Genomic DNA, 19342 nt, shown 5'->3' with positions numbered 1-19342 from the left:
GGGAGGGAGGGATCGCAGCGGAGACAGCAGAGTAGTATGAATAATACACGTTCCGGGGTTAAGGGGTGGAAATCCGTCTTTCACGCTGTGTTTACAAACGAACCACTGAACGTGCATTGTAAATGCCCATGATTTAACGCTGATATGCGCGAAACCCCGGACATTTGAAGGAATCTATAAAACCCCCCCGGACAGGCCGGACAGCCCCCTAAAAGAGGACATGTCCGGGCAAAAGAGGACGTATGGTCACCCTAGATTATAAATATCTCCACACGTGGGCAGCGCAGAGTTGCGTGTCGTGACAGAGGCACGCACGCAACCATGAGTTCTATGAAAATGACTTTCAGAGGAAGTAAAGCTCCTCCTTCTCAACTCTTCTCTCTTCATCAATTGCATGGACACTAAACATGAAGTTTGCGCGCGGGCTTGACATGTCATTTGTACAGTACACTGTCACCGTGCGTCGTGGTCGTGACCGGTGGCGACAATTCGCTTTGGTGTAACTTTTCTAATAAGGCACACAGCTGGAGATACTTGAAAGGAGATTTCTTTTCCTTTTCTTTTTAAAACGTTTTGTCTTTGGAGTCAGCTGTGATGGTTCTAAATAATACACCGAAGACCAGAACAACACAATTGGACAAACACATGGACTCGCTTGAAACCCCTGGGTTACAGGTAGGACAAGTCGTTAATTCCACCCATACTTTATATAAAACGCCTACATGATTGCCATTCAATGTAGTTAATTAGACTGCATATTATAGCCCATTTGTGTTTTTTTTAAATACATATTTTTTTATTTATGCTTTTATATTGGGGTGATTCGTGAAATTGTCGTTTTGTTTTTTGACTAATAATAGACCTAATACATACAAATCAAAACTTCTACAAGAAGAGGAAGCATTAGCCTAAGTGGCCCCAAGGCAATGAGTTGTTGTGCTCCATACATCTGAAAGATCACATAGACCTTACTTTAGATGTAGATGTATTGCCATGATGTTGTTATCAACCATTTCAACACATAGGCCTAACTGTTCAACATTTAGCCTGCTAAACTATTTGGATATCTGGCTTTATGCAGAGCTGATATTAAACCTCATCATGCATGCTTCTTTTTGAGAAGATTACCAGACCCTCTCCTGGCAGCTTATACAAAGGGTACCACACACACACACACACACACACACACACACACACACACACACACACACACACACACACACACACACACACACACACACACACACACACAGTGGTTTCTAAGAAACAGAATAGGCCTTTCTTTTTATATGCATGATTTACATGTCCCAGGAGAATACATGGAATAAGAAGGCTGATCTTGAAATCAATGTGTTTCTCAGTTGCCAGTAGCAACACACAGGAGTACCCGGCTTAGTAGTGCATTCGTTTTCCAGACCCCATCATATCAAAAGCACAACTTAAGACCACCCACACAACTACCAGGGTTTTGTGGCACTAGTGGCTGAAAGGATATATGTACAATGTATTTGCTAAAGACTTAAATCTACAGGCTAGTTTATACAACGTCGGGTTTTGAGTATAATCTACGCCTACGGCGTGGTTCTCAAAGTGGTGCATGGACCAGAGGTCCCCGAAGGCGTTCCAGGGCCGTCACCAGATCAATTATGGATAGTTAGGAACCAAATGGACCCTTATGTGGCTGTAACTCTGAGAGTGTACAAATGGAACCAAATGGACCCTTATGTGGCTGTAACTCTGAGAGTGTACAAATGGAACCAAATGCAACCCTTACCATTTGGTTCCATCTGTACACTTTTAGAGTTATGGTTGTCCGTATTGGTCTAATACAGGGATTCTCAAAAGTGGAGTCCGCCGTATGGGTCTTGTATGGGTTCCCCGGCACATAATCTGTTCAGATGGGGGTCCACGGCCAAATACACATTAATTTAGGGATCCTTGGCATGAGAAAGATTGAGAACCACTGATCTACAGTATACCTATATTCAGTAGATAGAGCGGCAGTCTGGGGCATGGGGTCGTCCCCGGTTCGAACCTTCAGACTCCTCCAGAGCCACACTGAGCAAGACACAGTCTAGACAACAACAGATAGAGAGATCGATCAATATATGATTGATTGATTGATTGATTGATAATATCTCTCCACCACTAACAAACCATTTCAACATCTTCTCTCCCCTGCTCTCACTGAAGTCCCTGAGCAAGGCGGTGCGCAGGAAAGGCAGACTCAAAGGCTCTGATGGCAGCACCTCCTCTGACACCACGACCAACAGCATTGTCAGACAGGTAAGGATGACCGTAGCCGGCTTGCCAAGCCTATGGCGTGAGGCGGCTTGATGTGTACATTAAGTCAGGGGTCTTCAACAGGGGGTCCGGGACCCCTAGGGGGTCCTCAGAGTTACTACAGGGGGTCCTCCAAATCTTTGTGTGATAGAAAGAAAATCTCCTTTTAACCTGATTCTTAACCAGATTCTGAGAACTTTAGCCAAAAATAGCCGATCTGCAAGCTCACAACGCCTCGTGGTGCGAGGCGTTGTGAGCTTGTAGATCGGCTATTTTCGGCAAAGAGGTTTGGTGTAGAGGGGAGAAGTATTGACGGTTCAAGTGGTTAAATATCTGAAAACACAAATTGACATGAATCCAAAATACACTGATGATTGTGCTGTCAAACAATGAAACGATATGGAATCTATGAACAGGTTGTGGGGGTCCCTGCTTCATCTCTCTCTCAACTAAGGGGTCTTTGGCCTGAAAACGTTGAAGACCCCTGCATTAAGTACAAAGTACATCCCTTGGATGTGACACTAGTATGTCGCAGGGACTTAATATGTTTGATACATCTTTAGAGGCTCATCGGGGGCCGGGCCGGTATGCCATCGATCCATCCCGGCTCTGAGTCTGAACGTCATTAACAAGCTCTTCCCGTCAGACAGTCACTCAAAAAAAGAAAGAGAGAAAACATTTCTAATATGACTCATGCTCTTTGAGAGAGAGAGAGAGAGAGAGAGAGAGAGAGAGAGAGAGAGAGAAATTTGACTCACATGCTTCTCCGAGTGAACACAGCTTTCACCATTGGAATTGCATTACGGAATGTAGGCCTACACATTGTTACATTTTATGGGATTATTTCGCATATCGCAACATTTGTCATAGCGCAACATTTGTAGTGGAGCCACATACTGTACAGCAGGGTTCCCCAATGAGCTTTCCCCAAGGGCCGAATTATGTCTAGGGTACCAAGCCGAGGGCCACAACATTGCAGGGGGCGGAGGTGGCGTTCCCGCTACTCCAGCGACAGTTCAGATATCGTTGTTGTCGGGTGAAAATCTTGTATGTCCAAAAACCGTTCGTTTTGCATTCATCATTTTAAAAATGATTTAAACTAGTGAAAACAGCCGATCTACAAGCACACAACGCCAGATCTGCTGTTTTCACTACCTTTGTGCGACGGCCTTGTATGATTTGCGAAAGAACGTACAAATTTGGAGATACGAGATTTCCACCCGACGACGACGATATACTAGTGTTGTTGCTGCTCTTATACCACCATTATTACTGGGGTTGGTGGGGGCCAGACAGTAGCCCCCCGCGGGCCGCAAATGGCCCGCGGGCCGCCTATTGGGGCACCCTGCTGTACAGCATAGCAGTGAACGTGAGCTGTGCAGGAATAGCACAGCTGCAACCATTATCATCAGTCAGTGATGAACTGTATGTTGCAGTGAAGAAGGCGCTCTGTAAACAAAGCTTGGGTACAGCATGTTAAGGACGCAGAGGAGGCAACTCTCCTCTTGAGCTCTGCGGTTCTTGAGTGTGGCGACACAGGGGTCTGTTATAAAGCAGACCCTTCAAGGTAGTGCACAGCACACTCAAGGTGTCTGGTCTTTGTTGAGTATAGAGACCTGCAAGCACAAGGACGAGGAATGGCTTAAGGGGGAGGGGGGTTGATTCTACCGAAATGTTTCTGCCTTTTTTGGGAGGGAGGCACCGATCGCCATGTCTTTGGCAGAGAATCGGCAACGCAAAGGGAGAGTTGAGCTGGATGGGATGGGAATGGGAGCAATATTACAACCTCCCGGCTCTGTTTCTTCTCAACAACAGAGGGACGTTTTGAATGAGCTAGCATGGTGGTATTATTGCAGCCCAATATGAACCAGTTAATCAGGCGTCGCTCCGCAGCCATGACCCATCCCGCCCTCTGCCCTCTTACCCCTGGGAGCCCATGTCCATTTCCCACAGTCCAGCTTTGGGTTCCGCGGGCAAGTCAACAGTTCCCCTCAGACTGGCCTGTCATCGACTTCCACTCACGTCTGAGTCATCGTGGCCAAACTCAATTAGGCTTATGAGAGAAAATCTGTGACTCAGTACCGTGGCTGAGAATGGAGGTACTGTACCATGGCATGGACCAAGTGGAAGTGACAGATGGAGAGGGTGGGATGATAAGAGAGAGAGAGAGAGAGGTAACCAGAACAGTGTGTTCCCAAAACACACTCTCCCCTGTTTTCTTCACCACTCGCCCCCCCTGAGAGGTTAAGGTTAGGAATACCTGGTGGTGACCGCTCCGAGGTCGCTGGATTAGACCCGGGGCAAGCGTGTTTTGGGGCGGAACGATCTTGTATTAGAGCATGGGTCTTCAACAGGGTGTCCTACAGGTGTTCCCCCAAATCTTTGAGTCATAGAAAGTTTTTCTCCTCCTTTTTTATATTATGTAACATATCCATATATCCATATTCTGTGAACTTTAGCCACAAATAGCAGATCTACAAGCTCTATTTTTGGCAAAGAGCTTTGGTGTAGAGGGGAAAAAGATCAGACTAAATACAGAGTGAAATGTCAACTTTATTAAGTATTGACGGTTCAAGTGGTTAAATATCTGAAAACACAAATTGACATGAATCCAAAATACACTGATGATTGTGCTCTCAAACCGATGAAGCTACCGGTATATGGAATCTCTGAGGTTGTGGGGATCCCTGCTTCATCTCTCTCTCAACTAAGGGGTCCTTGTCCTGAAAACGTTGAAGACCCCTGTATTAGAGAGATAGAGAAAGAGAGGGTGGGGGCGGAAGTGGAAGCAGGGGTATTGTCTCCAGGTCAGACTGAGAGGCAGTTATATCCCCTTTATAGACGTGCGCTGAAAGAGAACACCAGAAATAGCAGGCCCTGCCAGTAACTCGTCTGTTTGGATAATAATGTAAATACTCTGTTTTTGAGTTGCTGCTAGAGCATAGCAGTGGTGTGTTTAGCCAGACATTATTTTCCTCTGCCATCGCACTCAATCTTTGCGCTCGTGATTATTTTCACTTTTCACTGAAGAATGAGGCTTGTTGTAGCAGTTAAAACATTTAAACTAACACCATACTTGGTCAATTATGGCATCAAAAAGCATCACTCTGTGATTAATCCACTGCCCATTCATCAAGCCTGTCCTGTTGTTTTTGTATCTCGCTCTTTTCTTTTTGTTTTATCATAATCAATTCCCTTTTCTGTCATCATCAAAACGAGAACAGCCTGCCAAAGTTGACATTTCCCCCTAAGATTGTTTACTGCATGTGATTTTAAGGCTTTCGCCTCCAAAGAAGCCCTTTCCCTCTCTCTCCTGTCCGACCTGTTGCCACCACCATGAGTCAGACATCTCCCAGCATTCGTAGGCCTGTTTGACACATGAGAGGCACATCGATTTGAACCTCACTAACATAGTCTTCCTGTCAAACAGTCACTCAAAAAAAGAAGGAGAAAACAATTCTAATATTAGTCATGCTCTTTGAGAGAGGGGAGAGAGTGCAGATGGAGAGTAGGTTGAGGGAGAGAGAGGGGGAGAGAGAAATAGACTGTAATTGTGGCTTTTTGCCCAAGGGGGCTTACAGTATAGAGGAGGCGGAGAGTACTGGTGGTCTTGTCTTGGTCACCAGTCAGCCATGACTCTCTCCTATGGCTCAATACATTCAACAGGAAGAAGGCTAAACTACCGTCTGACTGATCTGTGCGTCACGCTTTGTGACCATTGATTCAAACCTCATTAAGAGGGTATCAGTTGATTCAGTCATCAATTCATATGCGAGGGAAGGCATGTAAATTGTAAAGGTGCTGTAGGCTACTAACTTTAACCACTTTAGCCCTATTCAAAAGCAGATCTCCAAACAACGCGGTCTGCCCCACAGTCCACGTCATGTCCCGCTCATGTCACCATGACTCAGCTATAACCTAGCTATAATATATATGTTATGGCCTCCAAACAATTCAAGAAAATAACCAGTGGCTGAAATCGGAGACCCCAACATAAGGGACAACTCAAAGCAATGTCTGGTCATTGTTGCTCCAACCTTGTCGTCAGCCAGTGACTGACCATGCAGCATTAAAATCCAATCCAATCCAATCTCTGCGTATCCCCGTTAGATCTCCCATTTGGTACAGTACCTGTAGGTACGGCGTGAAGTAACTGAGCGCATTTCATGATGCAGTTCCCCAAGACATACCAAAATGTCCCTTGAATCATAAGACAACCTTTATTTTATTTGTAAAGCTATTATCTTTGGTGGGGGGGGGGGGGGGCTTTATTTTATAGTTTATGTAGAGACAGAATCACAGACAGGAAACAGGGAGTGAGAAATGGGGAGAGACATGCAGCAAAGATCGTTGGCAACGGGACTCGAACCTGCTGTCTATAGGTGCCCGGACCGCTAGGCCAGTGAGAACTTAAGGGGTTCCCAATGCAGCTATGCCCAAATATGGAGTGTGTTGTCTAACCTCAATAAGTCGTCATGGCATCAGGTGCAAACAAAATAGTCAGCGTTGCTCCATATATGGGCACAAAAGGGACAAGGACTGACAGATACAGATCTCCATACAGTATACAGTATGGGCATATAAATGGACAAGGACTGACAGATACAGATCTCCATATATGGGCATATAAATGGACAAGGACTGACAGATAGAGATCTCAGATAGGGGCATATCAGTCGGATCGACGTAGGTGTGAGGGCTGCATAACAGCACAAACTTTTAGTTTCATGACATTTCCTGGAATAAAAATAAATGAATAGTAATAATAATTTAAGTTTTTGGAAAATCTTTGGAAATTCTTGCCTATAGTAGGCCTATACTGTGCCCAAAATAAGGGTGCCGGGTTAAAAGTGGTTTGTTGGGATTTGTTCCAGTGCCAGTATGATAACTGAAACATATACAGTAGTAAACAACAGAATGTATTCTATTTATTAAAATTGTGAAGGCAAATGGCAGTTATGAGGGTTTCACAGGTGGGTTATTTCTACTTGTTTCTTAGGAACAACACAGTGATCACACAGTGTTTGGTTTTCAGACACAGAGTTATATCTAGAGCCGGACCTATGGCCAATTTTGAGTCCGCAGGGGTTTTCAAAGTGGGTGCCGGGGCACCTTGGGGTGCCGTGACGGCAGTCCAGGGGTGCCGTGAGATAATTTGATAATATTTGGAATTTATTTGGACACTTACAAAGTTATTTCCAGTCAGTTCTAACCAAAATGGTTATTATCTCAATGTTTTCCTCGCAACATACAGTAATTGCTCAAATATGGCATAAATATAAGGTGCTAGGAGTGAAAAATATGAATATGAATATAATGTAGGGGTGCGGCTGCAGTGCATTGTGGGACTTGTAGTATTATGGTGGTGCGTGTGTAACAGAGTGACCCATTGCCTCAGCCTGATGGCATCAAAAGTCTAATATCTCCCCCAGTCCATAGGGATATCCCTTTGGTCTGATGGGTAAGATATTGAACTTTCATGGTTTCTTGGTTCGAATCCCAGGCCAGTTCTAATAGTAATTAAATATCATCCCGCGGGCCGAAGATAATTCAATCACGGGCCTGATTTGGCCCCCGGGCCTTGAGTTCGACATATGTGGGCTAGGTGGTTTACATATTTGACATAAATGTAAGGTACTGTAGTAAAGTAACAATGTAATTATGTAATTTTGTCTGTATGGTATAGTATTAATACAATATATTATACGGCTTGGTTGAATGCTTTATTCTGATTGGTCAATCGCTGAAATCAGCGGTGTGTTATTTCTGTGTAATGACTGCTCCGCTCTATAACAGACCGATGCCTAATCAACGGCTCAGAGCACCTGCTGCACTGCGCGAATTTTGTGCCGTATCCAACATGAAAGCCATGTATACAAACACACAGTGTCATTTACAACTAAACGTTGCTCTCAAGAATGTTTTTTTTATTTTATATTTGAAGCGAGAAATAGACAATGCAGTAACAGAAAATGGATTCTATTTGATCAACACTTCCTTGTTATCCAAGGCGACTGTGTTGCGCTGGGGGGAGTAGCTGTGTAATAAACGGGATAACGTCTGGCTCATCGTCGTTATCGAGAAATACAAATCCCTTCATGCTGATAACCCCTTCCACGATATAAATTGGGGTGGTTGTATTTTGTCTCCCTGCTCTTCTATTGAGACATTTAGAGCGTGTCAAAGGTCATGTCTCACCTAGACATGGGATCTGACACACATTTTGACCTGAAGGTCAAGATAAATTGACCCCCCCCTGAGCAAGCAGGCAGGCTCTATTAGCTCAATGGTAAAAATTTCTTCAGGAAATCCTGTTCAAATCCGGGCTAGAAGAGGAAAGTTACATAGTGCTGCTTGAAATCATATTCAGCATAATTTCTCCTAAGCCCTTTTCTGATAATGATACTGTAATACTGTACAGTACTGCCTGCTGTTGGCAGCCTGTCTCACTAAGCTTTCTTTCCCCTCTCTGTCTGGCTTTTGTGTTCTTAATTTCCCTCTCTTTCTCCCGTTTTTCTCTTCGCTCTATGATGACAGCGGCCGCGGGCTAGGACTGTATCTCGTATTGCTCACTGCACGGTTTTCCATGGCACGCTGTAGCAGTTGGAGCCCGTCCTCGCACTTGGACGGGAGTTGTGGTATTGTGGTGATCAGCGTTGCCTTGTCTGCTTACTATAAGCGACTTTTGGCATAGTTTTTTTGTAAAGTTGCTTATTTGGGCTTCCTTCCCAAATGTTCAAAGTCAAGGACCCCACATTTTATTACACAAATATGTATTTGTCCGCAGACACCTATATGAAAATATTTTGTGCCAGTGACCCCCATACAAGATACAAGATTTGTGTTAAAATGTTCCAAATACTAATTACTTTTTTTAAGATAGCCTATATGCATACTGGTTTATAAAGTGCTCATGTGGCCTATAACAACAGTCTCTTCTTTTGGGCTTGTCTTCATAGACCTGATTGCTTATTTTATTTCTCTCGTGAAATCTGGCAACCCTGTTGGACGGGAGTAGTGGTAGTGGTGTTGATGAAAGGAACGTCTGGGAGGGTGTGGTGGTGGGGGCAGGAAACCCCGCTCTCATTCTCTCCCTGATTACCGACTTTTCCCCTTTTCATGATCCACCCGATTGTGTGTTTCTTCACTTAATGGAGGAACGGGGTGACGTAAAGCAACCAGTTGGCCTCTGATGCTTATCAGATCTGGCAACCCCCAATCCCCAATGTGTTTTATGTAACTGATGCCAGCATATGGACGAGCTACAGTAGCTACTTCCAAATCCCAGTGGAAAATGTGGAAAGGTGCACTGTAAGAAATATGCCATGCAGACCTTTTTTTTTTAAAGAGAAAAAATAATTGGATAATGTACATCATGCTTTTCCAACAGTAGACCTTTCTGCCAAAGCCATATGTAGCCTTTTCCCCTCAAAACCCAGTAATAATGCCTGGAGTTAAAATACACACATGGTTAAAAGGGTGAAATAGGCAGAAGTGAGACAAAACTTGTCTCACAGCTGATGGTAACTCCAAGACTATAGTGTCACAAGACTGCCATCTGGTGGTTAGATAAGGGAAGAAAAGTTCTTGTTTCTTTTGTGATGAACAGTAGGCCTATCTATGCCAGGTTAATCTCAGATTTTGTTCTCAGAATATATAGATTTTCTCTCTGTGGTAAATGAGGTCTTAGCTCAGTCCAAAAGGTTGCAGCATTTGTCACCTGAAAGCCAACCAGAATAAAGATATCGTCTCTTGTCGGGTGGAAACCTCATTATGTCCAAAACTTGTGGGTCTGCTACTTTTGATGCTTTTGTGTGATGCTGTGGTATGATCAAGCTTGGGCATTAATTTATATTAAAAAAGCATATTAAAAAAAAAGAATTGGCCGATAAAGATATATAGATATATATCCACCTTGATTTTTTTCTTTTCTTTTTTGTCTCCACCAGCCGAAGGCTGAGGGGAGAGTATGTTTTCCCCTCCGTCCGTCCGTCCGTGCGTCCGTCCGTCCGTCCGTCCGTGCGTCCGTGCGTCCGTGAGTCCTCGCAGTTTGTGAGCACCTAATCTCAGTCGCCGTTGGCCCGGACGCTGCCAAAGTGAACACACACACTCCCTGGATGCCAATCTAGAACCTCTGCCCTAAATTTTTCAAATGGGCCTTTTCTAGCGCCACCTAGTGGCCGATGTTTCGCGTCCGTGCGTCCTCGCAGTTTGTGAGCAGCTAATCTCAGTCGCTGTTGGCCCGGTTGCTGCCAAAGTGAGCACACACATTCCCTGGATGCCAATCTAGAACCTCTGCCCTAAATTTTTCAAATGGGCCTTTTCTAGCGCCACCTAGTGGCCGATGTTTGCAAAACACATTTCTGTGCACTATTCTTACAGATTTTGTCCAAAAATCCTTCAAGTCGGTAGGCAGTATCTCGACAGTCATGTGATCGACACGGATCTGTCCGATTTTGCATATTCCATCCTGATTGGCTAAGATTGGCTTCCAAAGTTTGTAGGATTGCGTGCGTCCTCGCAGTTTGTGAGCAGCTAATCTCAGTCGCCGTTGGCCCGGTCGCTGCCAAAGTGAGCACACACATTCCCTGGATGCCAAACTAGAACCTCTGCCCTAAATTTTTAAAATGGGCCTTTTCTAGCGCCACCTAGTGGCCGATGTTTGCAAAACACATTTCTGTGCACTATTCTTACAGATTTTGTCCAAAAATCCTACAAATCGGTAGGCAGTATCTCGACAGTCATGTGATCGACACGGATCTTTCCGATTTGGCATATTCCATCCTGATTGGCTAAGATTGGCTTCCAAAGTTTGTAGGATTGAGCCGTTTGGAACAAAATGCCTCAAATCACAAACGCAAAGTGCAATTATCATGAAATCGCGCACACACGTTCCCACTAGGCCGAGGAAGAAATGCCACGTATTCTTTTTTAAATCAGCCTCATGGTGGCGCTATAACAGGCTGATTTGTGGTTTTACCTATAACTCCACCGATCAGTTCACAAGGACGCACGGTCTGGTGGAGACCTGTGCTCGGAAGAGCACTGCTTCTAGTTTTACTTTGTTTTTATTTCAGTTTAGGCAACTTGTACAAATATATCAAAACGTTTTTTTCTCTCTTTTTTCTTATTACAATTTTTCAGCTGTTTACCAAATATAGAAAAATAAAATAAAGGAAACTTGGACTAAAGCAGAGAAAGCAAAACAAACAAACAAAAAGCACAGGTCAAGAACAGTACATCACCTTACATAATATTGTATAAAGTCAGGAAGGGAAAAAAAATAAACAATACCGTAGAACAGTGGTTATTATCTGCAAATATGACAGTGGAAAGAGAGCCTATGTGAGGAAGGTACCGGAAGGCCTTGGGAAGGATAAAAGAAAAGTCAATATATGTCTGTTCAGTGCTTAATTTGAGGGGAAACATGGGGGAACATGTTCCCTCACCTCTTTGATTTGATCCGGCACCTATTTGATTGGATCCGCTGGATCCGGCACCTATTTGAATGGATCCGGGACCTTCCCTGTCAATCAAAATAGTGCTGTTTGTCATTTATGTTTTAATCTTTCCAATTAGAGACCTTTTTGGCTGCAGCATTCTTCTTTACTTTATATTTTCATGTTTTTGTTCAATTTTGGTTTTACAAAACACAGGATAAGATGTTAATTTCCTTTGTGCAGGCACATGCGTGTGAGAGTGTGTGTGTGTGTGTGTGTGTGTGTGTGTGTGTGTGTGTGTGTGTGTGTGTGTGTGTGTGTGTGTGTGTGTGTGTGCGTGCGTGCGTGCGTGCGTGCGTGCGTGCGTGCGTGCGTGCGTGCGTGTGTGTGTGTCATCTGCAAGGGAGGGGGGGAGGGGGGGGGTTAGGTTTTAGTCTAGGACGCATCATCAGTAGTGTTCCTCCAGGTCTTAGGGTGTTTCGGCCATTATACACTATACACCCTCTCCGGACAGGTTGATCAGTCCCCGAACTGATCAACTAATTTCCAATTAGTCATGAGAGTATCGTTCATCTTATGGATGGCAGACTTCTCCTCATGGGACTGTGCAAGGCAGAGGCGTCCTTTTCCCTGAGTCAAGCCTATAGGCATTTAGCAGAAGCTCGATGCCCAAACTGGAAGCTCCCAATCCAAAGCGACCCACAACAAGCAATAAGCAATACAATAAGCAATAGGCAATACAACAAGCAATAAGCAATACAATAGGCAATAAGCAATACAACAATCAATGTGATTAGTCATGAGAGCTGTGTTTATCTTATGGATAGCTATCACTTCTCATGGGACTCAATCAGCATCAATACATCAACTGCATAGAGATATCAATCCAGAACAAAGAACAAATCTAATATACCTATAAGAACGCTATCTAGCTTAGATACTTTGGGGCCCAGCAGGGGTCTTTCCTCCTCATAAAAAGCCACTGGCTGCTTCTTTCGGCTGCCTCCGATGCAGCTTTGATGGCTGAACGCTGGCTTTGGCCTCTAATTCCCAGGTATGCAAATAGTCTGGTTGTAGATCTTGCCACAAACCCTCCTCATCCCACCTCCACTGGGCGGACTTCAGTGTTCCAGCCGCGCTGTTGTGCTTCAGCCGCGAGCTCTGCATAGCGTAGGTGTTTCCGCTCGTAAGCCTCATCCACTGAGTCCTCCCAGGGTACTGTGAGCTTGATGATGTACACCTTTTTAGAGAAGGGGACCAGAGCACCAAGTCAGGTCTCAGGGTGGTTGTAGCGATCTCTGGATTGTCAGCCAGCAACTTCCAGTCGCGAGCCAAGCGTAGTTGGCCTCGCTCCGATGGTGTCAAGCCGCTCCTGGTTACCTTTGCCCCCTCACGGACAAAGGTGGTTGCCTGTTGGTGGTTGGATGCTGGTGGCGGTAGGGAGTTGGTGGCAGCTCGTTTGTCCTCCAGGGTGGAGGCAAGGATCTTTAGGACTTGGTTGTGACGCCATGTGTAACGTCCCTGGGCGAGACTGGTTTTGCACCCTGATTGATAGAATGTGCCTAAGGGTGGCTGGCGTTGAACAAAGGGCACACCCCGGGTCTTCACCAAACCACTGGTGAAGGTTGACTGGTGTTGGAAGAACGTCATATGTAGCTCTTATGATAAAGCTCAACTGCCTCGCTTCCATGGCCCACATATTAGTTAATATATATATATATATATATATATATATATATATATATATATATATATATATATATTTATATGCCAGTTATTCAGATTGATCATTCCAAATTGATAGATTGACTACCAGTGTTCTGATGGGCCACATATGCCAAATGTTGCTGCTAATGTTATACTTGGTGCGTACATTTAGGTAAAAAGAAAAGTAGATGTGGGGGAACAAGAGTGGTTTATTGAATTAGAATTGGTACAGCCGGATTCCATCTTTTAATGAACAAATCCGATTGGAGTCTTAGAACGTAAGTAATTTGTTCCACCCGATAAATATCCACCTTGATTTGAACCCCGGTGTTCTGCATGGGAAAATCAAACATAGTCCCCCCTTGATAAAGAGAGATATTAAGCTTCTGATCTTCATGCAGGACTACTCTGCTACATTATGCTTTACATGTATGTACTTTTCTTAATGATGGTACTCTTGCTGTAGCCTGCTATTTTCCTCAGGCAGGCCCTGTTTCCACGATGGAATGAATGGAAATGTCTGCTAAAGACTGATTAGTTTCTGGAAAACTGGCTATAGAGTTATTCCCTGAGCTGTGTCAAAAGAATCATTATCACAATGGACCTATTTTATCACTTACATATTGCTAGGATAGCAAGAACGGATTTATGCGGGTGTACATTTTTGTGCAACATTGTTTTCTCACTCAACATAGTAAACAAACGAACATAGTATAAATGTACCGGTATACAGGGTATCTGCAGATCCAGCGCATATTTCTAAAGTTACAATTTAAGGACTTTTAAGACAGAATTGGCCAAATTGTAAAATATTACGCAAGAAAGAGGCTGCAAGTTGTTGTGACATTATCTGTGGAAGGGGTTGGGCGTCCCCAGTTCAAATATGATTATTGTGGGGGGTCGCGGCCTGAGAAGTTTGGGAACCCTTGATCTACACAACAGGTACTTAGTAGTAGTAGTATTAGTAGTAGTAGTAGTATTTCCACGTGTAGACCTCAACACAACAGTGCATGTTGTCAGGAGGGAAGGTGAGTGATGGGTACTTGTCAAAGGGAGACAGACCGTGACAGAGTATCTCATAAGGTAGTCTTCTCACAGTGGAAAGGGCACAGGTCCCTGCATGTAAGGACAGCCTTTCATCAAGCCGCACACACCACACCTGATGAAAAATGTCTGCAGTTTAGTTGAGCTCGTCTGGCCCAATGTCAGCCATGCTGAAGCAAGAGATAGCCTATGTTACTATCCCAGGTATAGCTTTACAGTAGATTGCACACACTGTCTCTCTATAGAGGCATTTATGTATTGAATGAATCAATTAATGTATTTATTTGGTGATAAAAGGAAAGAGCACATCAGCACTTCTACAACATAGCAGACACAATATCACTGAGGATAACAAGCACAATAAAGCCTAAAGCTTATTTACAACAAACAGAACAGTAACAACATAAAAAAGACAACTACACATAACACTATGTATGTGTAGACTTGCGTCATACAGTAGACTATGACACAAGCACAGTAGCACCATCAGGCAGCAGCAGCATTACACTTTACTGGCAAACTGTCTACGCACTCTAACATATTTTAAATGACTAAGGAACAGGCACAGTAGGATCACATTTCACTTACAACGTTATAAGAATGGAGGGCGGGGGGTTTGCTTGACAACAGCTTATTTGAATTCAGTACATGTCGAGCTTATACCTCCATGAGTATGAGTGCTAGTTTATTTAACACGCAATGACTTCTAGACGATGTGCTGTCAATGTGTGTCTGGTGTAATGATGGGGTGGACGAAGAGGACCCCTACTGGTTGACAATGTTAATGAAGTCATTTAAAGCGACAACCAGATCGATGGACAGTTCACACAATGCATTAATTGAAGTAACTAGAGGTTCGCGGCCCTTCGGGCCGCTCACATCTAGAGATCGCGCCTGCTTCGCAGGCGCTCACAGCTACGTTGCAGCAGTGATCCACCCACATCCATCCATCCATCCATCCACATCCATCCATCCACATCCATCCATCCATCCACACATCCATCCATCCATCCACATCCATCAATCCACATCCATCCATCCATCCATCCATCCATCCATCCATCCACACATCCATCCATCCACATCCATCCATCCATCCATCCACATCCATCCATCCATCCATCCACATCCATCCATCCATCCATCCATGCATCCAACCACATCCATCCATCCATCCATCCACATCCATCCATCCATGCATCCATCCATCCACATCCACCCATCCACATCCATCCATCCATCCACATCCATCCACATCCATCCATGCATCCATCCATCCACATCCATCCATCCATCCACATCCATCCATCCATCTGTCTGTCTGTCCATCCATCCATCCATCCACATCCATCCATCCACATCCATCCATCCATCCATCCACATCCATCCACCCATCCACATCCATCCATCCACATCCATCCATTCGCATCCATCCATCCATCCATCCATGCATCCATCCATCCATCCATCCATCCACATCCATGCATCGATCCATCCATCCATCCATCCATCCATCCATCCACATCCATCCATCCATCCATCCATCCATCCATCCATCCATCCATCCATGCATCCATCCATCCACATCCATCCATCCACTTACTGTACTGTACTTTACTGTACTCTACTGTACTGTACTTTACTGTACTCTACTGTACTCTACTGTACCTTACTGTACTGTACTTTAATGTACTCTACTGTACCTTACTGTACTGTACTTTAATGTACTCTACTGTACCTTACTGTACTGTACTTTAATGTACTCTACTGTACCTTACTGTACTGTACTCTACTGTACCTTACTGTATTGTACTTTGTACATTAATGTACTTTAATGTACTCTACTGTACTCTACTTTACCTTACTGTCCTGTACTTTAATGTACTCTACTGTACCTTACTTTACCTTACTGTACTTTAATGTACTCTACTGTACTCTACTTTACCTTACTGTACTGTACTTTAATGTACTCTACTGTACTCTACTTTACCTTACTGTCCTGTACTCTACTGTGCTCTACTTTACCTTACTGTACTTTGCTGTACTCTACTGTACTCTACTTTACCTTACTGTACTTTGCTGTACTCTACTGTACTCTACTTTACCTTACTGTACTTTGCTGTACACTACTGTACCTGACTGTACCGTATTGTACTGTACTGTACTTTGCTGTACTGTACTGTACTGTACTGTACCGTATTGCACTGTACTCTACTTTACCTTACTGTACTTTGCTTTACTCTACTGTACCTGACTGTACCGTATTGTACTGTACTGTACTTTGCTGTACTGTACTGTACTGTACTGTACTGTACTGTACTGTACCGTATTGCACTGTACTCTACTTTACCTTACTGTACTTTGCTTTACTCTACTGTACCTGACTGTACCGTATTGTACTGTACTTTGCTGTACTCTACTGTACCTTGCTGTACCGTATTGTACTGTACTTTGCTGTACTCTACTGTACCTTGCTGTAACGTATTGTACTGTACTATGCTGTACCTTGCTGTACTGTATCTTACTGTACTGTAATCTACTGTATCTTACTGTACCGTATTGTACTGTACTCTACTTTACCTTACCTTACTGTACTTTGCTTTACTCTACTGTACCTGACTGTACCGTATTGTACTGTACTTTGCTGTACTCTACTGTACCTTGCTGTACCGTATTGTACTGTACTTTGCTGTACTCTACTGTACCTTGCTGTACCGTATTGTACTGTACTATGCTGTACCTTGCTGTACTGTATCTTACTGTACTGTAATCTACTGTATCTTACTCTACTGTACCTGACTGTACCGTATTGTACTGTACTTTGCTGTACTCTACTGTACCTTGCTGTACCGTATTGTACTGTACTTTGCTGTACTCTACTGTACCTTGCTGTACCGTATTGTACTGTACTATGCTGTACCTTGCTGTACTGTATCTTACTGTACTGTAATCTACTGTATCTTACTGTACCTCTCTCTCTCTCTCTCTCTCTCTCTCTCTCTCTCTCTCTCTCTCTTTCTCTCTCTCTCTCTTCTCTCTCTCCTCTCTCTCTCTCTCTAACCCCCCCCTTCCCTCTTGAAACCCGATACTCTTGTGACCATGATGACAAACTCACTCTACAGAGGATTGCGCAATAGGTATTGCGAAATAAGCATACAAACACAAACTGTACGGTAAATATGCATTTTGAAAAGATGACACTAAGTGGATTACGTTCAGCATAGCATGCAGTATATATTTCTGTAATAATGGTGACTTCCAACACGACCGAATGTCGGGAACCGCCGAACAGAATCCGTCTTTGGCCGTTTTGAGTTGGTGTGGCTGAGATTAAAGTAGCCTTTGTGCGTGCACATTATCTGTGTTGACTGTTGGCATGCATTTATTAGTTGGTGGAAAAATCTCCACACCGCTGCAATTTGTTGAATTTTACTATGATCATTTACAGTTTTACCATGGTTTGGTGTATGATTTCAATAGCGTGCATAGGCTGGGAATTGGCACCCCTGATTCTAAACCTAACACTGATGATATTATGTATACACGGTTGCTGAGTGTGAAGTTGTTGGCCATCTGTAAATGATTCATGCCGTCGTTCATGATGATGGACAGTATTTTCCCGTGATGTGTTGCTTACTGAAATACCTCATGAAATTTTAATTTCACCCCTTGGGGAGAGAGAGAGGGAGAGAGAGCTGTGCTTGTCCTCATCTCACCTCGCTGCTGTCTGACAGCAGAAGTCACACTGTTATTGTTCTCGTATCCAAAGCGCTGCGACTGCGTGGCGTCTGTGGTGCAACAGAGGTGAGCAGCAGGCCTGACTAAGAGAACATTTACATGAGGACAGTGTATACGTGTACCACTGAAAAGAGAACATTTACATGAGGACAGTGTATACGTGTACCACTGAAAAGAGAACATTTACATGAGGACAGTGTATACGTGTACCACTGAAAAGAGAACATTTACATGAGGACAGTTTATACGTGTACCACTGAAAAGAGAACATTTACATGAGGACAGTGTATACGTGTACCACTGAAAAGAGAACATTTACATGAGGACAGTTTATACGTGTACCACTGAAAAGAGAACATTTACATGAGGACATTGTATACGTGTACCACTGAAAAGAGAACATTTACATGAGGACAGTGTATACGTGTACCACTGAAAAGAGAACATTTACATGAGGACAGTGTATACGTGTACCACTGAAAAGAGAACATTTACATGAGGACAGTGTATACGTGTACCACTGAAAAGCCGCAGCCCTTGTCTTGTGAGGATGTCTGACCACCAATAGTTTTTGTATAATGTCTGCTATTTTACTCTCAGCACAGGACACGTCACCGCCTTCAATGACATCGCTGCATAGACACACACAGACATGCACTTGTTAACGGCATCAAAAGTAGGGGTGACTTTGCTGCAAGATTTTTTTTTTTTTTTTTTGAATATTTTGTTTTTATTTTCAATTTTCTCAAAAGTATACAATGCACAACAAACACACAATTCTCCCATTCCCCCTCCCCACACCCCACATACAAACCCACATACAAACAAAACATAAACCTAGTACAAATAATAGTACATAAAAGAAATAATAGAAAATAAAATAAAACAAGAAGAGACAATTATACTGTATAAACATTAGATAGCTTCAGGAGGCAACCGACCAGACTGAGGCAGGTATAAATAACTTACAACATCTCTGACACAGGTAATGACAACGTTTCCATATGGGTCAAATAGGGTTGCCATATTTTCAAGAAAGTCTCAAATCCTGTTTGACTTCTCAGAATATAAGTAATTTTTTCTAGCGGAACACAGCTGTTCATTTCTGCGAACCATTTTGCAATGGGGAC

At 43.7% G+C, this 19342-nt stretch overlaps 1 protein-coding gene across 1 annotated transcript in view; it reads left to right on the top strand.

Annotated features, from left to right (window-relative positions):
• Nucleotides 1-594: 594 nt before the first annotated feature.
• cacnb2a (calcium channel, voltage-dependent, beta 2a) overlaps nucleotides 595-19342 on the top strand; it is a gene marked incomplete at both ends in the record, with an annotated part of 130079 nt that continues 111331 nt past the window's right edge. The window contains 2 exons of the mRNA XM_080752027.1: nucleotides 595-675; nucleotides 2194-2286. Of these exons, the coding sequence (XP_080608153.1) occupies nucleotides 595-675; nucleotides 2194-2286 (174 nt within the window). The remainder of the gene's footprint in view (nucleotides 676-2193; nucleotides 2287-19342) is intronic.

The sequence above is a fragment of the Nannobrachium achirus genome (genome assembly GCF_963921795.1).
Source record: "Nannobrachium achirus genome assembly, chromosome: 21".
NCBI lineage: Eukaryota > Metazoa > Chordata > Actinopteri > Myctophiformes > Myctophidae > Nannobrachium > Nannobrachium achirus.
Note: the sequence above shows the minus strand (reverse complement) of the source record. Positions and strands in the feature narration are given on the sequence as shown.